We start from the raw sequence: 18317 nt of genomic DNA, 5'->3' as shown, positions 1-18317 counted from the left end.
GGACTCAGGTAAATGTCAGCCGCAGAGGTTCATGGTCGCGTTGTTAATATGCCGAGTTCTGCTTCTGTCCTGTCCCCAGTAACCTTGTTTGTAAGTCCTATGTCTGTTTCCATGGCCTAGCAGCCACGCGTAGCTTACTGGAAACACACGTAGCCTTGAAGAATGCCCTAAGCGGCGTAAACTCAGCGCAAGTGCGGTATTGAAAGGAGCGCAGTTGTCGTAGCTAAAGGGTTTGACTTTGCAAATTCGCTCGCGCCTCCGACGCATGCGCATATGCTACATGAGAGGCCGGAGATTGACTGACGCATGCGCAGTCCTCAGCCGCTGTCAGTTTCGCCTGTCCCAGGTCACAGCGCCCGCAAGATGGCGACCTACAAGCCCTCGTCGTTGGCTTCTATGCCACAGACCCTGGACCCGGCGGAGTACTACGAGGTGACCCCAGAGCAGCGAAGGGCGCAGGAGGAGCGGCTGGCCCTCAGGGCCCAGATGAAACGGCAGTACCAGCTGCAGTTAAACGACCCTCACCGCAGGCACCTGATTGTGAGTGCAGCACCCAGGGGTGGGGGTGTTAATCCCAGGTCCATGTGCTGCTGCCGGCCAGGATTTTTCCTTTTGAATTCTGGGATTTGTATTAATGTTTTATAATGATATTAAGAAGACTACAAGTCCCAGAATTCAAAGCGAACCCCCACTGGAGAAGTACCGCATATATGGACTTGGGAATTTGGTAGGGTTAATTTATATGGACCCATTGTACACGTATTTGCAGAGCACAACCAGAGCAAGGCGGTGCAGCAAACCAATGTTCCTGTACAACACAGAACTCTAAAGTTATCAGTCCAGTTCAGGTTTATCCCTTCATAAGAATGGCTTACAAGTACCAGCATGTAATACAGCCTGTGTTCGCTGGATACACTTCCCTTCATACACTGGCATAAAGCAGCCCGCACGCTATTCTAGCCCGCCACCAGCACTGCGAGGTTTCCATATCCTGGACTATCTTGAAGCTCTCATATTAGATTGTTTGTAAGTGTAGATTCCACATTCGGCGTATTTTGATGAATTATCGGAGCCACCTCTAGTGTGTTGGCTCCAGGTTTGGAGGTGCCAACTGGCTTATTGTATCTTGTTCTGGTCGCCTCATGTGGTGGATTGTGTTGAGTTTTGTAAATCACGTCTAGTGTGTCGTGGTCAGGATACCACACGTGGATTTCTGTGTTTAGTTCTGAAGGCCACATATGAAGTGTGGTGACTTTTTACGGAGATCGCCTTTTAAGTCACCAACATGTATTTAAAAGAAAAAAGACCTGCAGATGTAGATTATTCTTTTATTCAACAAACTATGCGCAATCAGGCTACAAACGGTGTCTTTAAGCTATTGCATGTTTATGTATGCTTTATGTAATCAAACTACACAGCCAGAAATCTGAAAAACATTGTGATAGTCATATTAAAGTACAGTACTAATTCAAATGGAATCCAGAGTCGAGAACAGTGTATGCAGACTGTAAACACATGAAAGGATAACTTTTGTTTTAGGAACTCCCAAATCTCTTTCAGTTGCAGCAGAATAGGCACGCTTTCACCTAGTGATCTGGCCTTATGCATAGAAAAACGAAGGATTTTGAAACTGCTGTTTAATTGCTTTTAAAGTGCTGATGCAAGCAAAAATTTGCTACTTAGCACTTATTGTAAGTGGCTAGCTGATTAGACTGGTGGCAAATATGAGCAGATGAAGGAAAAGACAATGGAAGAGGGAGTTGGTTGGATGCACTACCTGGGCTGAGAGAGTTGATGAAAAAGTTCATGAACAGCCTAGGTTTTCCTTAGACAGGCTGAACTCTGACGCAAGTCTCAAGTTCCAGAATTGTGGTATAAATTGGGCCAAATGTTCAGCTCATTCATGCCCTGCATGAAGGTACCACGCACACACAGTTTGTACGAGAGATAGTGTGTGTGTGTATTCTCTTTCTCTTCCCCCTCACCCTTTTCAGGCTTAGAGCGCTGCATACATTATGTGAAAAAAGAAGTAGGGAACTTGGAACTCCTGGTTAGTTCCTAGGTTTTGGGTGGAGAGCAGCTCCTTTATATGGAACACTCTACAACACCACACCACCTACACTCAAAATCTGCTCACCTATAATGTCTGTTTTTCTAGCAGTGTTTTAAGTATAGGATTAGCATAGTGCTATCCACGCTGAGGTAGAAAAGTGACAAAGCCCTTTCCGACTTTTACGATGGCCTTTAAGCATAGAATTAGTTAGTGCAGTGGCATCCGCACCGAGCTGAAAAGTAAGTTGCTGTCCACCTAAAACTTGTGATCTGCCCAGAGTTCCCTACTACCTTTTCTGAATGTTTTATCTAGCACTCTCAGCCTGAAAGGGTATTGCTTTGACTTATATTGGATGTTCCCTTGTGTCTGGTCAAAGCCATGTCAGTGACTGCTTTGTTCATTCCAATTTGGCTTGTATATTTTACCAATTGAAAGCTGTAATACTATGCCTGGATTTGTAAAAGGCTTTTGCAATTTTGCGGCTCGCCGTGGATGGCAGTAGCTAATCCTATCCTTAAGACTTTGCGGTAAAAATGCCAAAGGACTTTGTCACTTCTCTAGCTCGGAGTGGATGGCACTATGGTAATCCTATGCTTGAAAACTGCTAGAAAAACAGACATTTGAGTTGAGCAATTTTAGAGTGCCGGTGATGATGAATAGTGTTCCATATACAGGAGCTGCTCTCCGCCTAAAACGTGGGAATAGCCCAGTTCTCTCTCTATCTCTCTCTCTCTCTATATATATATATATATATATATATATATATATATCTCAAACTGCTGAAACACGTCAGAGCCTTTTGTAAAAGGAAACTATTGAAACAGAGTCCAGCCGTGTCAGTGCCTGTGTTAAGGCGGCAAAGCTCCACTCCAATCTGCTCCACTCCAATTCACCCCAGTTGAAAACAATATGTCCCACTCCAATCCAAAACACTCTCCCCACTCCATTCTGCCCCCCTCCAGCCCAAAACAATCTGCCCGCTCCACCCTGCCCCTCTCCAATCCAAAACAGTCTGCCCCGCTCCAATCCAAAACTGTCTGCCCGGCTCCAATCCAAAATGATGTACTGACTCTTTGATAAAGTTAGTAGGTCAGTCTTACTTAAAATGACATCGACTTTATATTGCTACTTTGCATAATAAAAACTCAGAAACAACTGTTTATGACCTCCCATATTGCAATACTCATTACATGTTCTGTGACATCATTGAAAACATCAGTGACAACTGAAGTGACTTCAGTGATGACAACATTATGCTTGACGCAGGCGCATTATTGTTACTTCAGTAAACTATAAAAGGTTGCTGCCTGGAGATCTCCAAGAGCACATAACAGTGTAGTTCACAAGAGAAGAATTAAGGTAGGAGAGCATAGATATCTGAAGATTAGCAGGGCATGAGGTCAGTGGTCAGCCCATCACTGACTGCACCAAAAGAAACCTATCACAAGTAGTAATCGCAGCATGAAAGCATGGCAGGACTGGAGACCAAAGAACATAGTGTCTGCTGTCAGCATCAAACTGCAGCCATATGGCGCAATGCCTGGGGATCTCGGAGAGCATAGAAGATGAAACTCCTTTGAAGGGAGTAATACTGAGAGAGAAACGACTGGGCTAATGATTGAGAGCCAGGAATCAGCTGCCACAATGCCTCCGCATCCATGCAAAGTGTTACCATAGATCTCAAACGGGACATAAAAAGGCACAGTCTGGAATTAATAGACTGATGGTCTGACATTGCATGCACCTTGGGCATCTAAATGATTCCAGAACACACATGCTGCCGTGAGAAGAGCAAAGAAAGAGCTGAAGACCATGAAGAGTTCATAGGCAGCCGCGATAAATCAGCGTGAGCAACCATAAGTGCAGCTAGGAAGACTTAGAGGAGGGCAGAGAGCAAAGAATGCAGAAAGGCAATTTTGCTGTGTGAGTAAAGGCAGAGCTGAAAACTAAATAAAGTCTATAGCCTATTGTCAAAGGTGAACAAGATTGGCTGAATGGGTTTTATTGATTTATAACGGTTTTCTACAGTGCGAATATGATCCATCAGGGTATCGGAGCGCTTTACATTATGGGACAAACAAGATAATTAGGAGATAAAAGAAAACAGTCCACTAATACAAAAAAGATGCAAAACAAAGAGCTCAACAGGTTGACATTTTTTGACCTCCATAGGAAGTCTGTAATAAAATGGTCATGGTCAGCAAATGAGTCCTAGTCATCGATGTTTGTGAACGCAACAGGAGTGATCTTAGGGCAAAAATATGTTAATCAGTAGTGTTTTCACTTTTTGTTTTTTCAGGAAGCGGTAGACAGAATCAAATAAATTTCTGGAGGTAGAGAGTGCACCATTTTTGGGGCGATACCCGAGATGGCCCTGTTGTATGTTTTTTATTTTATTTTAAGGAAATTCTGTGGTTTGAGCACCAGGGAGCTGGTACTGCGCGATGTTCTGATTCCACCCAGTAGTTATCGTTTTTGTGCCAAATACATAGGGGTATTGAAATGTAAGGCTTTATGCGTCATGCAAGCATTGTTTAGTTTAGAATTCTTTCCTCATAAGGGAGCCTATTCAATAATTTCAGGCCTAGGGAGATGTGCTTGTTTCTTTTTGTTCCAGTGATGAGTCTGGTAGCAGAGTTAAGGGAGAACCTGAGAGGGGCCAGCTTATAATTAGGAAAGCCTGTAAGCGTAACATTTCCGTAGTCCAGTTTAGGTAATACGAGATCTTGTGCCGCAGATTTAAAGTCGTCCTGGGGAAGAAAGGGTTTTAGTTTCCTTTGCTTTTCTGATAATTCGCTCCTTTGGTAGAGCTGATGTGATTCTGCATGTCCTGCTATTTGTCTATGGTAATTCCCAAGGATCTTGCAGAGTCTACGATGTGAGGAGAGCAGTTGAAGGCTGTTAGATGCTTCATCCATAGGCCGATCTTGAGATTGTGGTGTTGTGGGGGGAGGGGGGGTGGGGGGGGTGGAGTGGTGGAGTGGTGGTAGGGGTAGGGTTATGAGGAAGAATTCTGTTTTGGTGGCATTCAGTTTGAGGTGATTACAAGTAAGCCAGTTTTGAGTATTTTGTAGAATAGTATTGAGGGACATGAAGTAATCTTGGGAGGTGATTTTCAGATACAGTTGAGTGTCATCTGCATACATGCAATAAAGTATGTTAGACGTTAGAAGATATCAAGGCGTCTGCTACGGTTCCAAGAATAGGTTGAAGGGAATGGGTGAGCGAGCGTATCCTTGTGGGACCCCAGTGGTGACCGCAGTGGGCTTGGACAGGGATTTATTTCGACTTGACTCTTTGGGTTCTGTTGTGGAGGAATTAGATAATCCAGTGAAGGACAGACCCTGATAGACCCATCCTCCGTTAAAATAGTTTTAGTAGGTGGTCGTGTTTGACAGTGTCGAACACAGACTAGAAGTCAAGTAGGATAAGGAGACATGATTCATTCTGGTACAGCATTTTAAAAACTTAATTCACTATGTGAGTGATTGCGGATTCTGTGCTGTAACCTTGACGATAGCCGAATTGGCATTGGTCAAGTTAGAAATTATCTATGTGGTAGCAGAGTTGGATATGGACAAATGTTTCACTATAGTGGGAATGTTGGAGCTTGTGCTGTAGTTATTGAGGTCTAAAGAATCAGCTGTTCATTTTTTCAAAATTGGGGTTACCTGTCCTACTTTTAGGCAGTGAGGGTAGGTGCCTTAACAGAGTGAGGAGTTTACGATCTTGCTTCATACAGAGAGAATAAAGGATTTGACCTCCTTGAAGACATTTGGCGGTAAAGGGTCGATGAAGTTGTGATGGTTTCAATGCTTTAAGCATGTTGTGAAGTCCATTTCGTTGAGGGGTGTGAATGTGTCAGGAGGCATTATTTTTGGGGGAATGCCCAGGGTGATCAACGGGATCAGCAGACAGTACGGGAGTGTTGGAGGGCGGAGTCCCAGTCCCGCACCACTGTCACTAAATGGGAGACCCGGGACTCCTCACTCAACGTTGGGCCAAGTAAGGACATCGTTTTGAGATAGCCCTGCTCTCCCCCTCAGATGCCTGGCCTATCTCCAAGGCACGAGTGTACAGTATGTGCAACCACACTCACAGCAACCCACTGGTGACGCCACAAATGGCCTCAACGCGAGTTTGATAAAACAAACATAAACTTTATTTTAAAAGATATACGATCAGACCACACAACACAAAAGCCAACATTTAATAAAGGTTAATATTCATACCGGCTGGCTGGTAGGTTCAAATCCCAACCATTGCTTTAAAAATGCTATGCTGGTCGCAATGCTAGAATCACACATGTTGCAATGGACAAACAATAGTGCACTGCGTAACAATACAATCCTGTGCTGGGCAAAGGAGAAATAATACAATGCGTAACGATACACCCCGGCACCTTGCAAAGGGAGAAATAATACAATGCACACCGCTACAATCATGTACTTTGCAATTAAGGAATAATGCAATGCGTAACTACAATCATGTACTTTGCACTGAAGAAATAATGCAATGTGGGCCGCTACAATCCTGTACTTTGCAATTAAGGAATAATGCAATGTACACAATCGTGTACTTCATTATGCAGAAATAATGTCAGGCTTCCTAAGACAGTCCAGCAGTTGGTTAGCAGCAATATTGGCAATGTGTATTACAACAATCCGCCCCTTCGATATCAGTTGCCTTCCACACGTATCCATGATGACATAAAGTACAGCTTCTCACTCTTGCCCCAGTACTGCCACTCCTTTGGTCAGTACGGGTCCCAATCTGAGTCGAAGCAAAAGCTCACGTCGCCAGAAGGACTGAGAGGCCAAGAGAGTGTCCCTCCGAGCCTGCACCCCGCCCAGGTAGTGATCCACGTTACCTGGGGGGGCTCGACCCCACTCTCCTCCTCCTTCAGCAAACGGGGCCTTTAGTGCAGAACTTTCTCAATGGGCCTCAGCGGCGCCTCCTGGCAGCTCCGCTCCTCCGGGGCTGCCAGTCTGGGCAGCGACTGTTAGGAAGCTCTCAGGCGGCCGCAGGGCATGCGTTCGCCACACCTCTGGGATTACGTTACTCCAGGTGTGCGTTCACCACAGCACCCTCCGGGTCTCCTCTGGCACGAAGCGACACACACAATGCTGATGGGACTTCACGCCCACTCCGAATGCATATTCACCAGGCACTCCTTTCTGCTGTCTCAGTTGGCACCAAGACACGCACACCGCGCTGCAGAGACTAACTTTCTTCCGGTGCACACGATGATCAGCCGATCACCTACACAGTCCCAGGTTGCACCAAAGCATGCACTGCTTCACTGAGACTTACTCCAACTCTGGTGCCCCGATATCCAGGCGCTCTTCGCCAACGCCATTGGCCGCACACGGCACGCTCACCGTGTCCGAGCCTCACTTCTCCGGTGCATTCGATGACCAGGCTCTCATCGCCAGCGCCTCCGGTGCACCCAGACATGCACACTGCACGTCCGACATTCACTCCACTTCCTATGCACACATTGACCAGGCGCTCCCCACCAATGCCTCCTGTGCATCATGACACGCACCCTGTGCGTCCGAGACTCCCTTCACCTCCGATTCACACGCTGACCAGGCACTCTTCACCAACGCCTCCTGAGCACCACGACATGCACCCAGCGCATCCGAGTCTCACTTCTCCGTGTGTCCAAGATCACAGGGCACACCTTCCGAGGGTCTCGAGCTGCCACAACATGCGCCCAACGCGTCGCTTGAAACTCCTCCGTAAACTTTTATGTTCCTGTGTTTCCATACAGGGAGCCAGCTCACCTCGGGCCCTTGGGGTAACAAGACACAGCACAAATCAGTCTTCTTCAAGCAGGGGGACCTACCTGACAAAGCACAGTCCCAACAGCCTCTTCCTTGGTTAAAACACAAAACTGCAGACCAGCCCCAGGTCATGAAGCAAGGGTTGGTCCTTCCCCGCAGTCTTTTCAGTTGTTCCTTCCTTAGCAGAGGTTCCTCTTGACTACAAAATGGGTCCATACCTTTTCAGTCTCAATCCATTTCAATTCCAACTTTCAGGAGTCTCAGCTCTCATAGTTATGCCCCTAAATGTCTTTGAAGTTCGCTGTGCTCAGGGGTCCCTGACCCCTGCCTAAATCAGTTCTGGGTGTTTCCCTCCCAGTGTCACCTTTACCCCTTTGATACTGGGGGTCTGGATCCTTAATCACTCAGCAGAAGACGGGTTAATTGTTTTATAGCACCAACCCAGGCCTCTTCAGCTCCCGGGGCTTCTCTTCCGCCTACTCTCCAGATGCAGGTCAGCCTGGTGCCATCTCAGCTCCTTCATGGGTCAAGACCTCCCCCAGCTCATCTCACCTCTCAGATCCAGACAGTCAATCCACATTCAGCAGAGACACAGAACTGCTTAAAGCACAAAACTCAGCCACTTTCTAAAAGAGTGGTTTCTGAACACACAGTGACAACCCATCTTTCTATGAAAGTGGTTTTATGACACTGCGAGTTCATACATTCTAAACTTCACCTCTCCATTTTAAACTTATAGAAAACTAGGCTAACAAAACACAATACCCAGCCTCCCTATTCTGTCCTTTGGGCAGGATGGCCTTTCACCAGTGAAAACCGAAATGGAGTGTTTTTTACTGTCCAGACATAGCACACACCTCAGTATATGTCCTGCCTTTTACTTACGCTGCACCCTGCCCAGGAGTTACCCTGGACCTACCACAGGGGTGCCCACTGTGTACGCAAAAGGGAAAGTAAGGCCTGACAAGTGGTTGCACTTGTGAGGACAACATGCTAACTTAGCAAACTGTGTGCAGGCCCTACACTGCAGGCCTGAGTTCCCTTCTCCGCGCACCTTTGCATTACTAGCCCTGGCATACACAGTGCTCAACACTAGGGACTTTACTAGTAAGGCGAACATACCAATCATGGCCAACAAATTACCATTACACCTTACACAGGGAACACTCTTTCTTTGAAACTGATCAGCAGTGGCAAAGCATCTTAAAGCAAAGGAGGTAGAGGCAAAAAGTCTGGGGTAATCATGCCAAGATATGCCAGGTCTAACAGGGAGGCAGACTGATGTGTGATCTTGCCAGAAGCTCTTCCTCGCTTACTGCAGTTGATGCTTGGGGACCTCAGAAAGTGCATGTCATTAAACTCATTATAATGCAGTAAATAGCAAAACAGGGCCAGAGTTGCACAGCCGTTCACACTTGTAAATTTATAAGCACAAATGGCCGGATATTTGACTGTTGAGCTGTAAGAAACAAATGAAATAGCAATCATAAATCTATTTAATCCTACATATACACATAAATTATCGGTAGGAAAGTGGATTACAGAGTTAAATAATTCGGTCCCCTTACCCCAGGCCGACCCTATTATTACCAATAATAACTTTAACAATTGGCTTGTATGTTCACTAGACACGGTGCTCCCTAGGAAAGAATCCCTTCATCAAGTGGGAATTAACAAAAAAGCCTGGTATTCCCAGAATTTGAGGGAATTCAAACAATCGTGCAAAAAACTGGAAGGAAATGGAGAATGGACTATGCTGCAGAAAAAAAAGTTAAATACAGAGAGGCAATTAAACTGTACAAGAAAGAACTTAGACTGCTCAATCGAGGTATTATCATGAGAAGATTGTTTCTGCAGCTAATTCCCCTCGCAACATTTTTTAAATAAAAAATCTCTTCTCACACTCCTTAGCCCCATTTCCGCCCTCAATAATCCTCAGCTGCGATGTGCGGAAATTGCAGAATATTTTTTGTCTAAAGTACAAAAGATTTATAAGACTTTCTCTCATTCTAACCCTACTAATGATAGTGCTATTTTGAAACCGTTAATTCTGCTGGATCAGTTTCCGCTTCTCTCCGCATCCTCCACGCAGGAACTTCTTGGACAATTGAAATCGGGCTCGCCTTCGGATCCTGCCCCTCCGTCCATTCTAATTCTAATTCCTCAGATAGTATCTCCAGGTGGTAAATTTTTCCCTCCTTAGTGGAGTGGTGCCCCCTCTCTAGAAACAGGCGAGGGTCAAGGCACTCTTAAAAAAGTTGAATCTTGACCCTGAGGACTGGGCCAATATAGGCCCATCTCCCTGCTGCCTGCAATTAGTAAGTTGGCCGAAAAACATGTCAATTTGGTTCTGTCTTCATTTTTGGAAGACAATAAATGTCTGCACCCCTCTCAGACAGGCTTTAGAGGCCAACAGGGCACTAAGACTGCCCTCAAAGTAGTAATAGAGGAGACCAGGAAGATCATGGATAACAGAGGCTGCACTGCCCTGATATTGGTGGACCTCAGCGCAGCCTTCAACGCTGTCAGCTATCAACTTATGATTTAGAGACTTGGGGAGGTCGGGGTAGCAGGAACTGCACTGCAATGGTTTCAGTTCTTTCTTGATAACCACTGCTTCTGCTTTTATGAAGGCGAAGCTGCATCAGGGTATATCCCTCTGCAGTGTGGTGTCCCCCAAGGATCATCACTAAGTCCCACCATGTTTAATATCTACATGAGCTCATTAGCTGATTTGGTATGTCCTTCGGGGATCCAAATCGTCACTTACGCCGACGATATGCAGCTAGTGGTCTCCCTTAGTCAGAACGATAAGTCAGAGCCTGGTCTTCTTTCATGCTTGGGGAAGATCTCTGAATGGATGGATGAGTCATTCTTGAAGCTAAATGGAGCTAAAGCAGAACTAATGCTTCTGGAACATACTGTCCCTATCAGCATTGACTCTTCATGGCCTAGTTGTTTGGGCCCGCCATCTGCCCCAAAGAATATGATCAAGAGTCTGGGAATCTGGCTGGACGGTAAGCTTGATCTGAAAGAACAGGCTCATAAAGTCGCAGCTAGTTGCTATGGACTACTAAGGATGATAAGGAAGATTCTCCCTCTTCTTCCTATCGACGCTAGACGGGTGCGGGTCCAGGCGCTGATACTCTCACGACTGGACTATGCAAACGCAGTGTACCTTGGTGCTTCCCAGGAAACCACCAAGAGACTACCAATTGTTCAGAACTGTGCGGCCCGCCTACTATTTAACATCCCGAAACGCAGTTCGGCCAGACCAGCTCTTATAGGTTTGCACTGGCTTCCCATTCAGGCCAGAAACCGCTTCAATGCGATGTGCATTGTTCACAAAGCCATCTTTGTAAAAGGCTCCCCTCTGATCCAGGCGATGGTTCAACTTTATCATCCTAACCGGTTGCTGAGATCTGTGCACAAATATTTACTCGTAGTGCCCATGATTAAGCGGGTTCGAACAGGAGGTCGGTGGTTTTCATACTATGCAGTCAAACTATGGAACCGGATTCCTGAGCATATTCGCCTGGAACCCAATTACCTCAGTTTCAGGAAACAGCTGAAAACTTTCCTTTTCTCCTGAGATGTGCTTGCTAATCGAGGTGTCACACCAAAGCGCTGGGATGGCCTGGGTAGCCATGCGCTATATAAGTGTGTATTCATTCATTCATTCATTACCCCGCAATGATATAATGTTATGTGGGGAATGAATCCCACGCGGAGGTGACAGATCTGGGCATATCCACTCTTGGCAATCTTTTAACTCAAGAAAACGCAATAGTTTTTGGCCATTCATAAACTTCTCACAATCTTTCTCACCCTAGAGATGTTGAGAGATGTACTGGTTGGAGTAAAACCATTTAAGTGGGCCGAGGAATAGAAATCATCAAACTTTTTGGGGGTTCCTGGGAAGAAGTTTCCCTCAGTGAACACTTTACTCTGTCAGGGTACTGAAGACTTATTTGCGGAGCTGGAGGGTTCTGAAGGTCTGATACAGCATGACACGACAAGTAAAACTCAGTTACATCAATATCTATTCAGTACTAACAGGTTAGTCATAACTAGTATAGGTAAAATTAAAGATGTATACAAAAAGCCAAGTGTTAGCATCTTCAGGGGCTGAGATACGACTCCTAAAATTATTATACATTGTTAGCTACTGATAACATTGATGTTATGGCATTGTTCTTATGGCGCTTGATCTTTGGAAGTGCTCTGGGCTTAGAGGTTTTTAGCTGGAGCCAAAAAAGTCTTGCAAATGAGTCTTAACGTTTGGCAAGTGACACAGATGCAAAGAGACTGGCCCAAGCAATGTTCCTGGACCATACTTATATATGCCTTACAAATACCCACTACCCAAATACAGTGCTTAATTGAGTGGAAACCGGCTCTCATTTTTTGGAACCAGCACTTATTTTTCCTCAGCAGACTTTTTTGGAGAACAAGGCATTGAATAATGTACAAAAGGGAAAGAAGAAGTAAGAGAAAGTTGGAAAAAGAATCATAAAAAGAGAAAGCAGGAACCTGCAACAGTGAGATCAAGGGGGAGGGAGCATCTGGTAGTGGATTAAGGAGGCATGAAGTGGATTGAACACTCTGCAGCCTTAGTATTCAGCGCGCTAAACTTTAATGGCGCCAGCGGTGATCTTCTGAGCAGAGCTTTGGGCACCGGCACTCTTAGGACCCCACCTAACAATGGCTCTCGTGCTTTCCTGGTGGTAATGTCCTTGTGCCAGGCCACTACTCTTTGGCTGGTGACTCAGTTCTCATAGTTACTTACTTGAGTCCAGCTAATAGTACCAGGCTCATCTGGCTTTTAATGGGCCTGCTGGGACTAGTGAGTCAGTTTGCCCAAGGGTAGCCTAGAAAATGTTGGTAGAAATCAATATTTTCCAGTGGCAAGCTCACCCATATTACTGGTGACACCCAAGGAAGGCACTGGAACTAGGATCAAGGGGGACCTGGGCTTTAAGGCGGAGGGACCAGTCTAATATCAACTGGCAATATCTCCGGAACTGGGTACACCAATCCTGTATTGTTAAAAATTCTTATTTGAATATTTAATCTGGAAACAATTTTAAGATCTATTCGCAAAATGTATCTGAAGAAAGACATTTTCTCTTCAAGATTCCACACTCTGGAACTCTCTTCCTGAAATTTGAAAGCTTTGTCAAACATTGTTTCCCTTTAAGAATGTGTTCAACACTCACTTGCTCTGAGAGGGAAAAGGAAACTGAAAAAAGTACTTGAAAGCCTGTGGGTGACATAGTGCTATGTAAATGGTTAGTTGGTTCTAGTAGGATGGTTCAAACGGATTTTAAACGTGAAGGCCCACACTATCCTGATACCTGTCTGTGGCTGAAGAGGGGATACATAATCTCTATAGGTAGGGGTGGGAACGGTACAGACTCTGCCTTCTCAATGTGTGCAGTTGATGAAGCACTCAACTAAGATGGTGCTCTTGCACTAATGTGACGAGCAGTGGAGAGTATGGCCACTTGGTCAAGGACACATTCGCGATAGGAGGGCGGGACATAGATGCTTGGATTGGGCGTGGACACTTGTGAAGGGTAATACTAGGCCTGGGATTGTAAGACATTGCTGTTGAGACTTGGAAGATATAGTGACTGGGACAATAGGAAAATGCAGCTTGGGTGTCAGACAACTGAAAGAGAAGACACAGACACTGGGATTAGTAGACTGCATGCTCTTAAAGAATCACGAGTGTTTAGCCGTTGGGGCTGAAATCTGTGGCCTTAAGGTTGCACATCGATGACTGAAGCAGGGACATTCACCCACTGAGATGGACTCGTCATTCATGCTTGGTAGAGCACACAGACCCAGAGTAAGGGACAGACGAGCAGCTTTATTTCTACTGCACCTCTCCATGCTTAAGTTGTCTTATCTAATATGTTAGGTACACGTACAGCATGCTGCCACTACTGCAATTCACCGACCCAAAATGCTTGGTGTCATTGTAGGATTTAATAAATTACCATGCAATCAGTACTAGTATCGTGTGATAGTAATCCGGCCCACTGTGTAAGACCCACTTATAGGTTCAGTTGTAAACCACGGGTAAATATTCGCCATTTCATTCTTGATTTAAATGGCACGTGTGCATGGCGGCACTGACAGGTAACCACACGTTTTTGATCGAAATTTGTTAAGTGTTTTGAGATATTAGATTTTCTTTGTAAAAATGTAATTTAAAAAAATACATTTTTAATGTGTTAATTTGTACATAGATGCATGCAAGTTTGTTTGTCCTGATATGACATACACTTCGATTAGGCCGCCAGAATGAAACCTATTGCCGTAATTGGAAGAGGTTACTATAATTATGCGTTTCCAATATCCAAAGGTTCATTTTCTGCACTTAATCCGATTTCAGGGTTTGTTCGTGTGCATATAACGTTGGCTTCGTAACATCAACTGAATGTTTATTTTTTATGGTTCTTCAAACTGCAATGTATCGAACTCTACCTTTCTGTGTATGTTGAACCCAGAATTTCCATGTTGTAGGAGGATCCCGCTTTGACCCGTTGGACTCATGCCCGAACATTGAATGTCTACCCAAATTTCAGGCCTACTCCAAAAACCTCCTTGCTTGGCTTAGTGTGGGGTGTCGGACCTCTTATATTCTGGTACTATGTCTTCAAAACGGATAGGGTAAGACTGCATGGGAACATCCCCCACATTTTGTAAGAATTAAGTAAATGTTCAGTAAAGTGATTTTTGTATGTTGGAGAACTATTTTCCAAAAATTTACATTTATGTACTTCTGATATATATACCAGGTCTGAGCTTTCGATTATGCCGGAGTATTTGGAGTAATTTCAGTATTTCTGCATCACTCTTTGATTCTAAAATTACCATTAAATACACAATTACTCCTGCTTTCGAAGTTAAGTAATTTGGGAGAAATAATCCTACAACAAAAGCACATTTAGCGGACGCTCGCTGTTTGTGTTCTGCTGCAATTAGCACTTTTTCTTAGCACAACATGCATCTTCGGGTGCTCATTGAATGCAAGGTTAGATTATGCACTAAGAACATAGTGCCAAATGCCGGTAGTAAGTTGGGAGCAAATCCTACTCCAAGAGCATATTTAGCAAGTGTGAGTGGCTGCTCCTTATGTGTGTTCTGTTGCATTTAGCGCAATTTCCTAACGCAAAATGCATCCTCGTCAGGGTGGTTTTGCATGAAGAAATAGCACTACATGCCGAATTACTCTTCTCATGTAATTCTGCGTAATTTTGCTAAATTCTTAGGTAATTCTGCGTGAATATACCACATGGAATACCTGAGTTTATGCCCACCCCTAATATATACATATTATGTAACACTTTTTTATCCATCACACAAGATGCAGTAGACATTTGACACTAGATAGTGCCACACGGGGGAGCTGTTATCTCATTTAAACAGATGTATAGACCTCGATCTTTTGAAAACCGCGACCAAAAAAACGATGGTTCTCAACTTCTGCACGATCATGTAGTGTTCAGTTACACAGTTTAGGGGCTCGGAGTGAGAAAGATAGTTGGCTCGTGTTTGAATTCTTAAAGCTGAGAAAAAGAAGCGTGGGATGTCTTATGAGGCCCTATCTCAGCAAAGCAGTACATTTAAAATCTGTGAACACGTTGGGAAATGGCTGTGGCCCGTGAAGTGTTTTAAAGTTTAAGCCTTCCACAAATGGCACCCAATGCATGAGCGAGGTGTCGTGATATGAACCCATTATTTTAGTTTCAACAGAGTTTGCGCTGCCCCATTTTCATCACATAACTTGAGTAATTGGTATTTAGAAATGCCCGGATATGCGCTGCCTTTTCAAGACAGTATTGTTTCCAAGGTGGCTTGAATCTTCTGAGTGAAACTAAAGAACCATGATAGTTTCCACATGAATCAAACGGAGTAGAATCCATGCTTGCCACGCTCGCCACTTGAAACCTAAATCCAGACTGCCGGGTTCACACTTACTCTACTGGCCCAACCCCACTGCCTGGAAATCTGCAGGTCAGAGAGATGAGGGAGCCTCTATTGCCATTATTGGTGTTTTACTAGGATGCAGTGTAATTCATGTCTCTCCAGTGCTCAATGTCCAGCAGCAGAGAAACTGGCTTTGTGCAAACTTGATACTACGGCAGATATTTTTAAGATCAGCCGTGCTTCATAGGATGCACATAAATGTTGAACAGTAGAAGTGACAGCCATGCTCCCTTATCAAACTAGAATGACACGGTGAGCAAAAAAACGATGGGTTTAGGCCCAGATCTCTGTACTGGGGTGAATATATGACATTGTTCTGCATTCTGTCCATCAGTTGTTCTTTTTGCGTTTGTTTAATTCGGACAGTCTTCAGCTTCTTCCTTTAGGGGTGGAGTGAAAGCGAATGTCACTTGCCATTTTCACTAATGTCCGGTGAAGCCTGTGTGTGTCCTCTGCTCCTTGATGGTTGGCTCTGCATTTATTGGGTCTAGACCTCTGTTTTATGGGAGCCCTCGGATGTAACTCTACTATCCCTACCTACAAGATGTGCATAACCTGAAGTTTGCATTGCTGTGTGAAGACCTCCTATAAGAAAGCTAGCTGATGTCATTGGACAGGGTCAGTTCCAGGTAGTCTGTGTCCTGCAGAAACTTGGCTGTCTAAGGTGACATCTGATATGAGTTACCCACTCACAACATCCCATCCACCTGTCTGTGTGACTGCATGTGTTGTTGATAGCATGTGTTCCTGTATTTGTTGTATGTGTGTACATGCCACTCTACGAACATTACCTGGGTATCTGTGTACATATGTGTGTTGTCTGCATCCACACATATCCTACAACGTAGCACCAGTACCACACAGCACACAGTGACTTAAATATTCCAAGTATATTGGCTTCGCTAATGTTCGATTCCTCTCTGATTTGGTTGAACTTGATTCAAGGCTGAATGTCTCAACCTTTGGAATGGAAATGTAATGAGCAGTGGTGAGGAAATGGTCAGCTAACCAAAGGATCTTGTCCAAGGTGGTGATGGATTTTCTTATGTTGTAGCACATTAGTCTTGGATTTGGATTTAGATTGAGTTCATGAGGACGAGTTATGTTTTTCCCCCTTGTTAAAGGCGTTGTGTTTGTGATGGAAGTTGCAATTTCTACCTCCGAAACAGTTATTTCAAGTTTTCGATACAATGTCTTCCGGCCCCTTCAGATATAGGTTGAGGGAGAACGCAAATAACCTTAAAGAACCTGGACTCCGAGCATGAAGAACATTAGGAAAGGGATCTCTACAGGGAAAGATTGAACCTTATGTAACTTGTAGTCCACACGAATGGACTTGATATTATTGAAACTTGCAACAAACATGGTTTACAATTTATACTTAATGTCATTAGTTATAGAAAGTACCTCGCCGAAAGTGCGACATTGCCTGGAATAAATCAAAACCCTATTTATTTACACATTAGACATGTATATCAAAACATAGTTGGATATTATTACACGGTCCTTGTGTACTCCTACAGGGGGTGACATCACACAAATCAAGTGTCTATCATACACCCCGATAGGGTTAAAAATCAACAAATCCATGGTGACCTCGCGTGTTACTTTGCTGCTTGAGTGTGTCCTTGGTGTGGATTAATCCTTATATTTCCCATAGTTGATACTACAGCGCCTCCAAAAGGAGGTCTCTTCAGGGCGCTTTATTACCAGTTCTCAGAGTCGCATTGGATAAGCGATTAGTTTGTAGGAGTTCAGTCATTTTCTCAGTCTTTGCCAAAAATACTTTTAAAACCCTTTTTTCTTTTTTCCACAGGACAAGAGAGAGAAGCTTATTCAGGAAGGCAAGCTCGTGCGGCGCTTCAACCTGTCCTATTGAATTGACTTTGCAGACTTGTCTCCTAATGAAGCCTGTTGTATTTACTAGATCATTTAATTCTCCAATAAAACGGATATCACTATTTATGTTACATTGGGTCTGCTTTCATTTCCTCTGGAGCGGCTACAGGTTAGCTACTCTCCCACTCTCACTACTCCCATTCTATTGATATATTTGTGGTTCGTTATTACTCTTTACAGCTATTATGAGTACATGCATAAAATGAATCATATCAAATGAAAAAGCGCTGAGTAAACGTGCAGGAGCTTCTATTCACTTTGAGGTTTGTGAACCACCAGATATATTTTTGTCTGAATCCTGATATTTTAAGAAGACAAGTGTATGACGATGGCATATTACTTTCTGGTGTGTAAAAAGACTGCACTTTATTACTTATGGTATGCAGTAGGACAGTTCTTCATCATGGTTATATTGCCACAAATACATATAAAACATATCAGAAATATCCCTTCTCTTGTACATGGGAGTGTTTTTTTCCCCAATAATGTGTAATGTGGGAAGCACACTGCAAATAAGTCCCTGGATTCCTATCCACATTAATTATTTGGTTGAAGTTCACATTTTAAATCCTACA

General features: G+C 44.2%; 1 protein-coding gene across 1 annotated transcript; it reads left to right on the top strand.

Annotated features, from left to right (window-relative positions):
• Positions 1 to 291: 291 nt before the first annotated feature.
• On the top strand, positions 292 to 17813 carry NDUFB4 (NADH:ubiquinone oxidoreductase subunit B4). The gene is made up of 3 exons (XM_078656645.1): positions 292 to 540; positions 14377 to 14523; positions 17660 to 17813. The coding sequence occupies exons 1-3, from the start codon at positions 307 to 309 to the stop codon at positions 17720 to 17722; spliced, it is 444 nt and encodes a 147-aa protein (XP_078512771.1). The 5' UTR covers positions 292 to 306; the 3' UTR covers positions 17723 to 17813.
• The last annotated feature ends 504 nt before the right edge of the window (positions 17814 to 18317 follow it).

The sequence above is a fragment of the Lissotriton helveticus genome, chromosome 8, assembly GCF_964261635.1.
Source record: "Lissotriton helveticus chromosome 8, aLisHel1.1, whole genome shotgun sequence".
Classification (NCBI taxonomy): Eukaryota; Metazoa; Chordata; class Amphibia; order Caudata; family Salamandridae; genus Lissotriton; species Lissotriton helveticus.
This window is presented reverse-complemented; position numbering and strand designations above follow the sequence as displayed.

Excerpts from the sequence above, each read along its gene's own strand:
- NDUFB4 (XM_078656645.1), top strand. The coding sequence starts at position 307 with ATGCGCAGTCCTCAGCCGCTGTCAGTTTCGCCTGTCCCAGGTCACAGC. Across the intron at positions 541-14,376 it reads CTCACCGCAGGCACCTGATT|GAGGATCCCGCTTTGACCCG; the intron begins GTGAGTGCAGCA and ends TCCATGTTGTAG. Across the intron at positions 14,524-17,659 it reads ATGTCTTCAAAACGGATAGG|GACAAGAGAGAGAAGCTTAT; the intron begins GTAAGACTGCAT and ends TTTTTTCCACAG.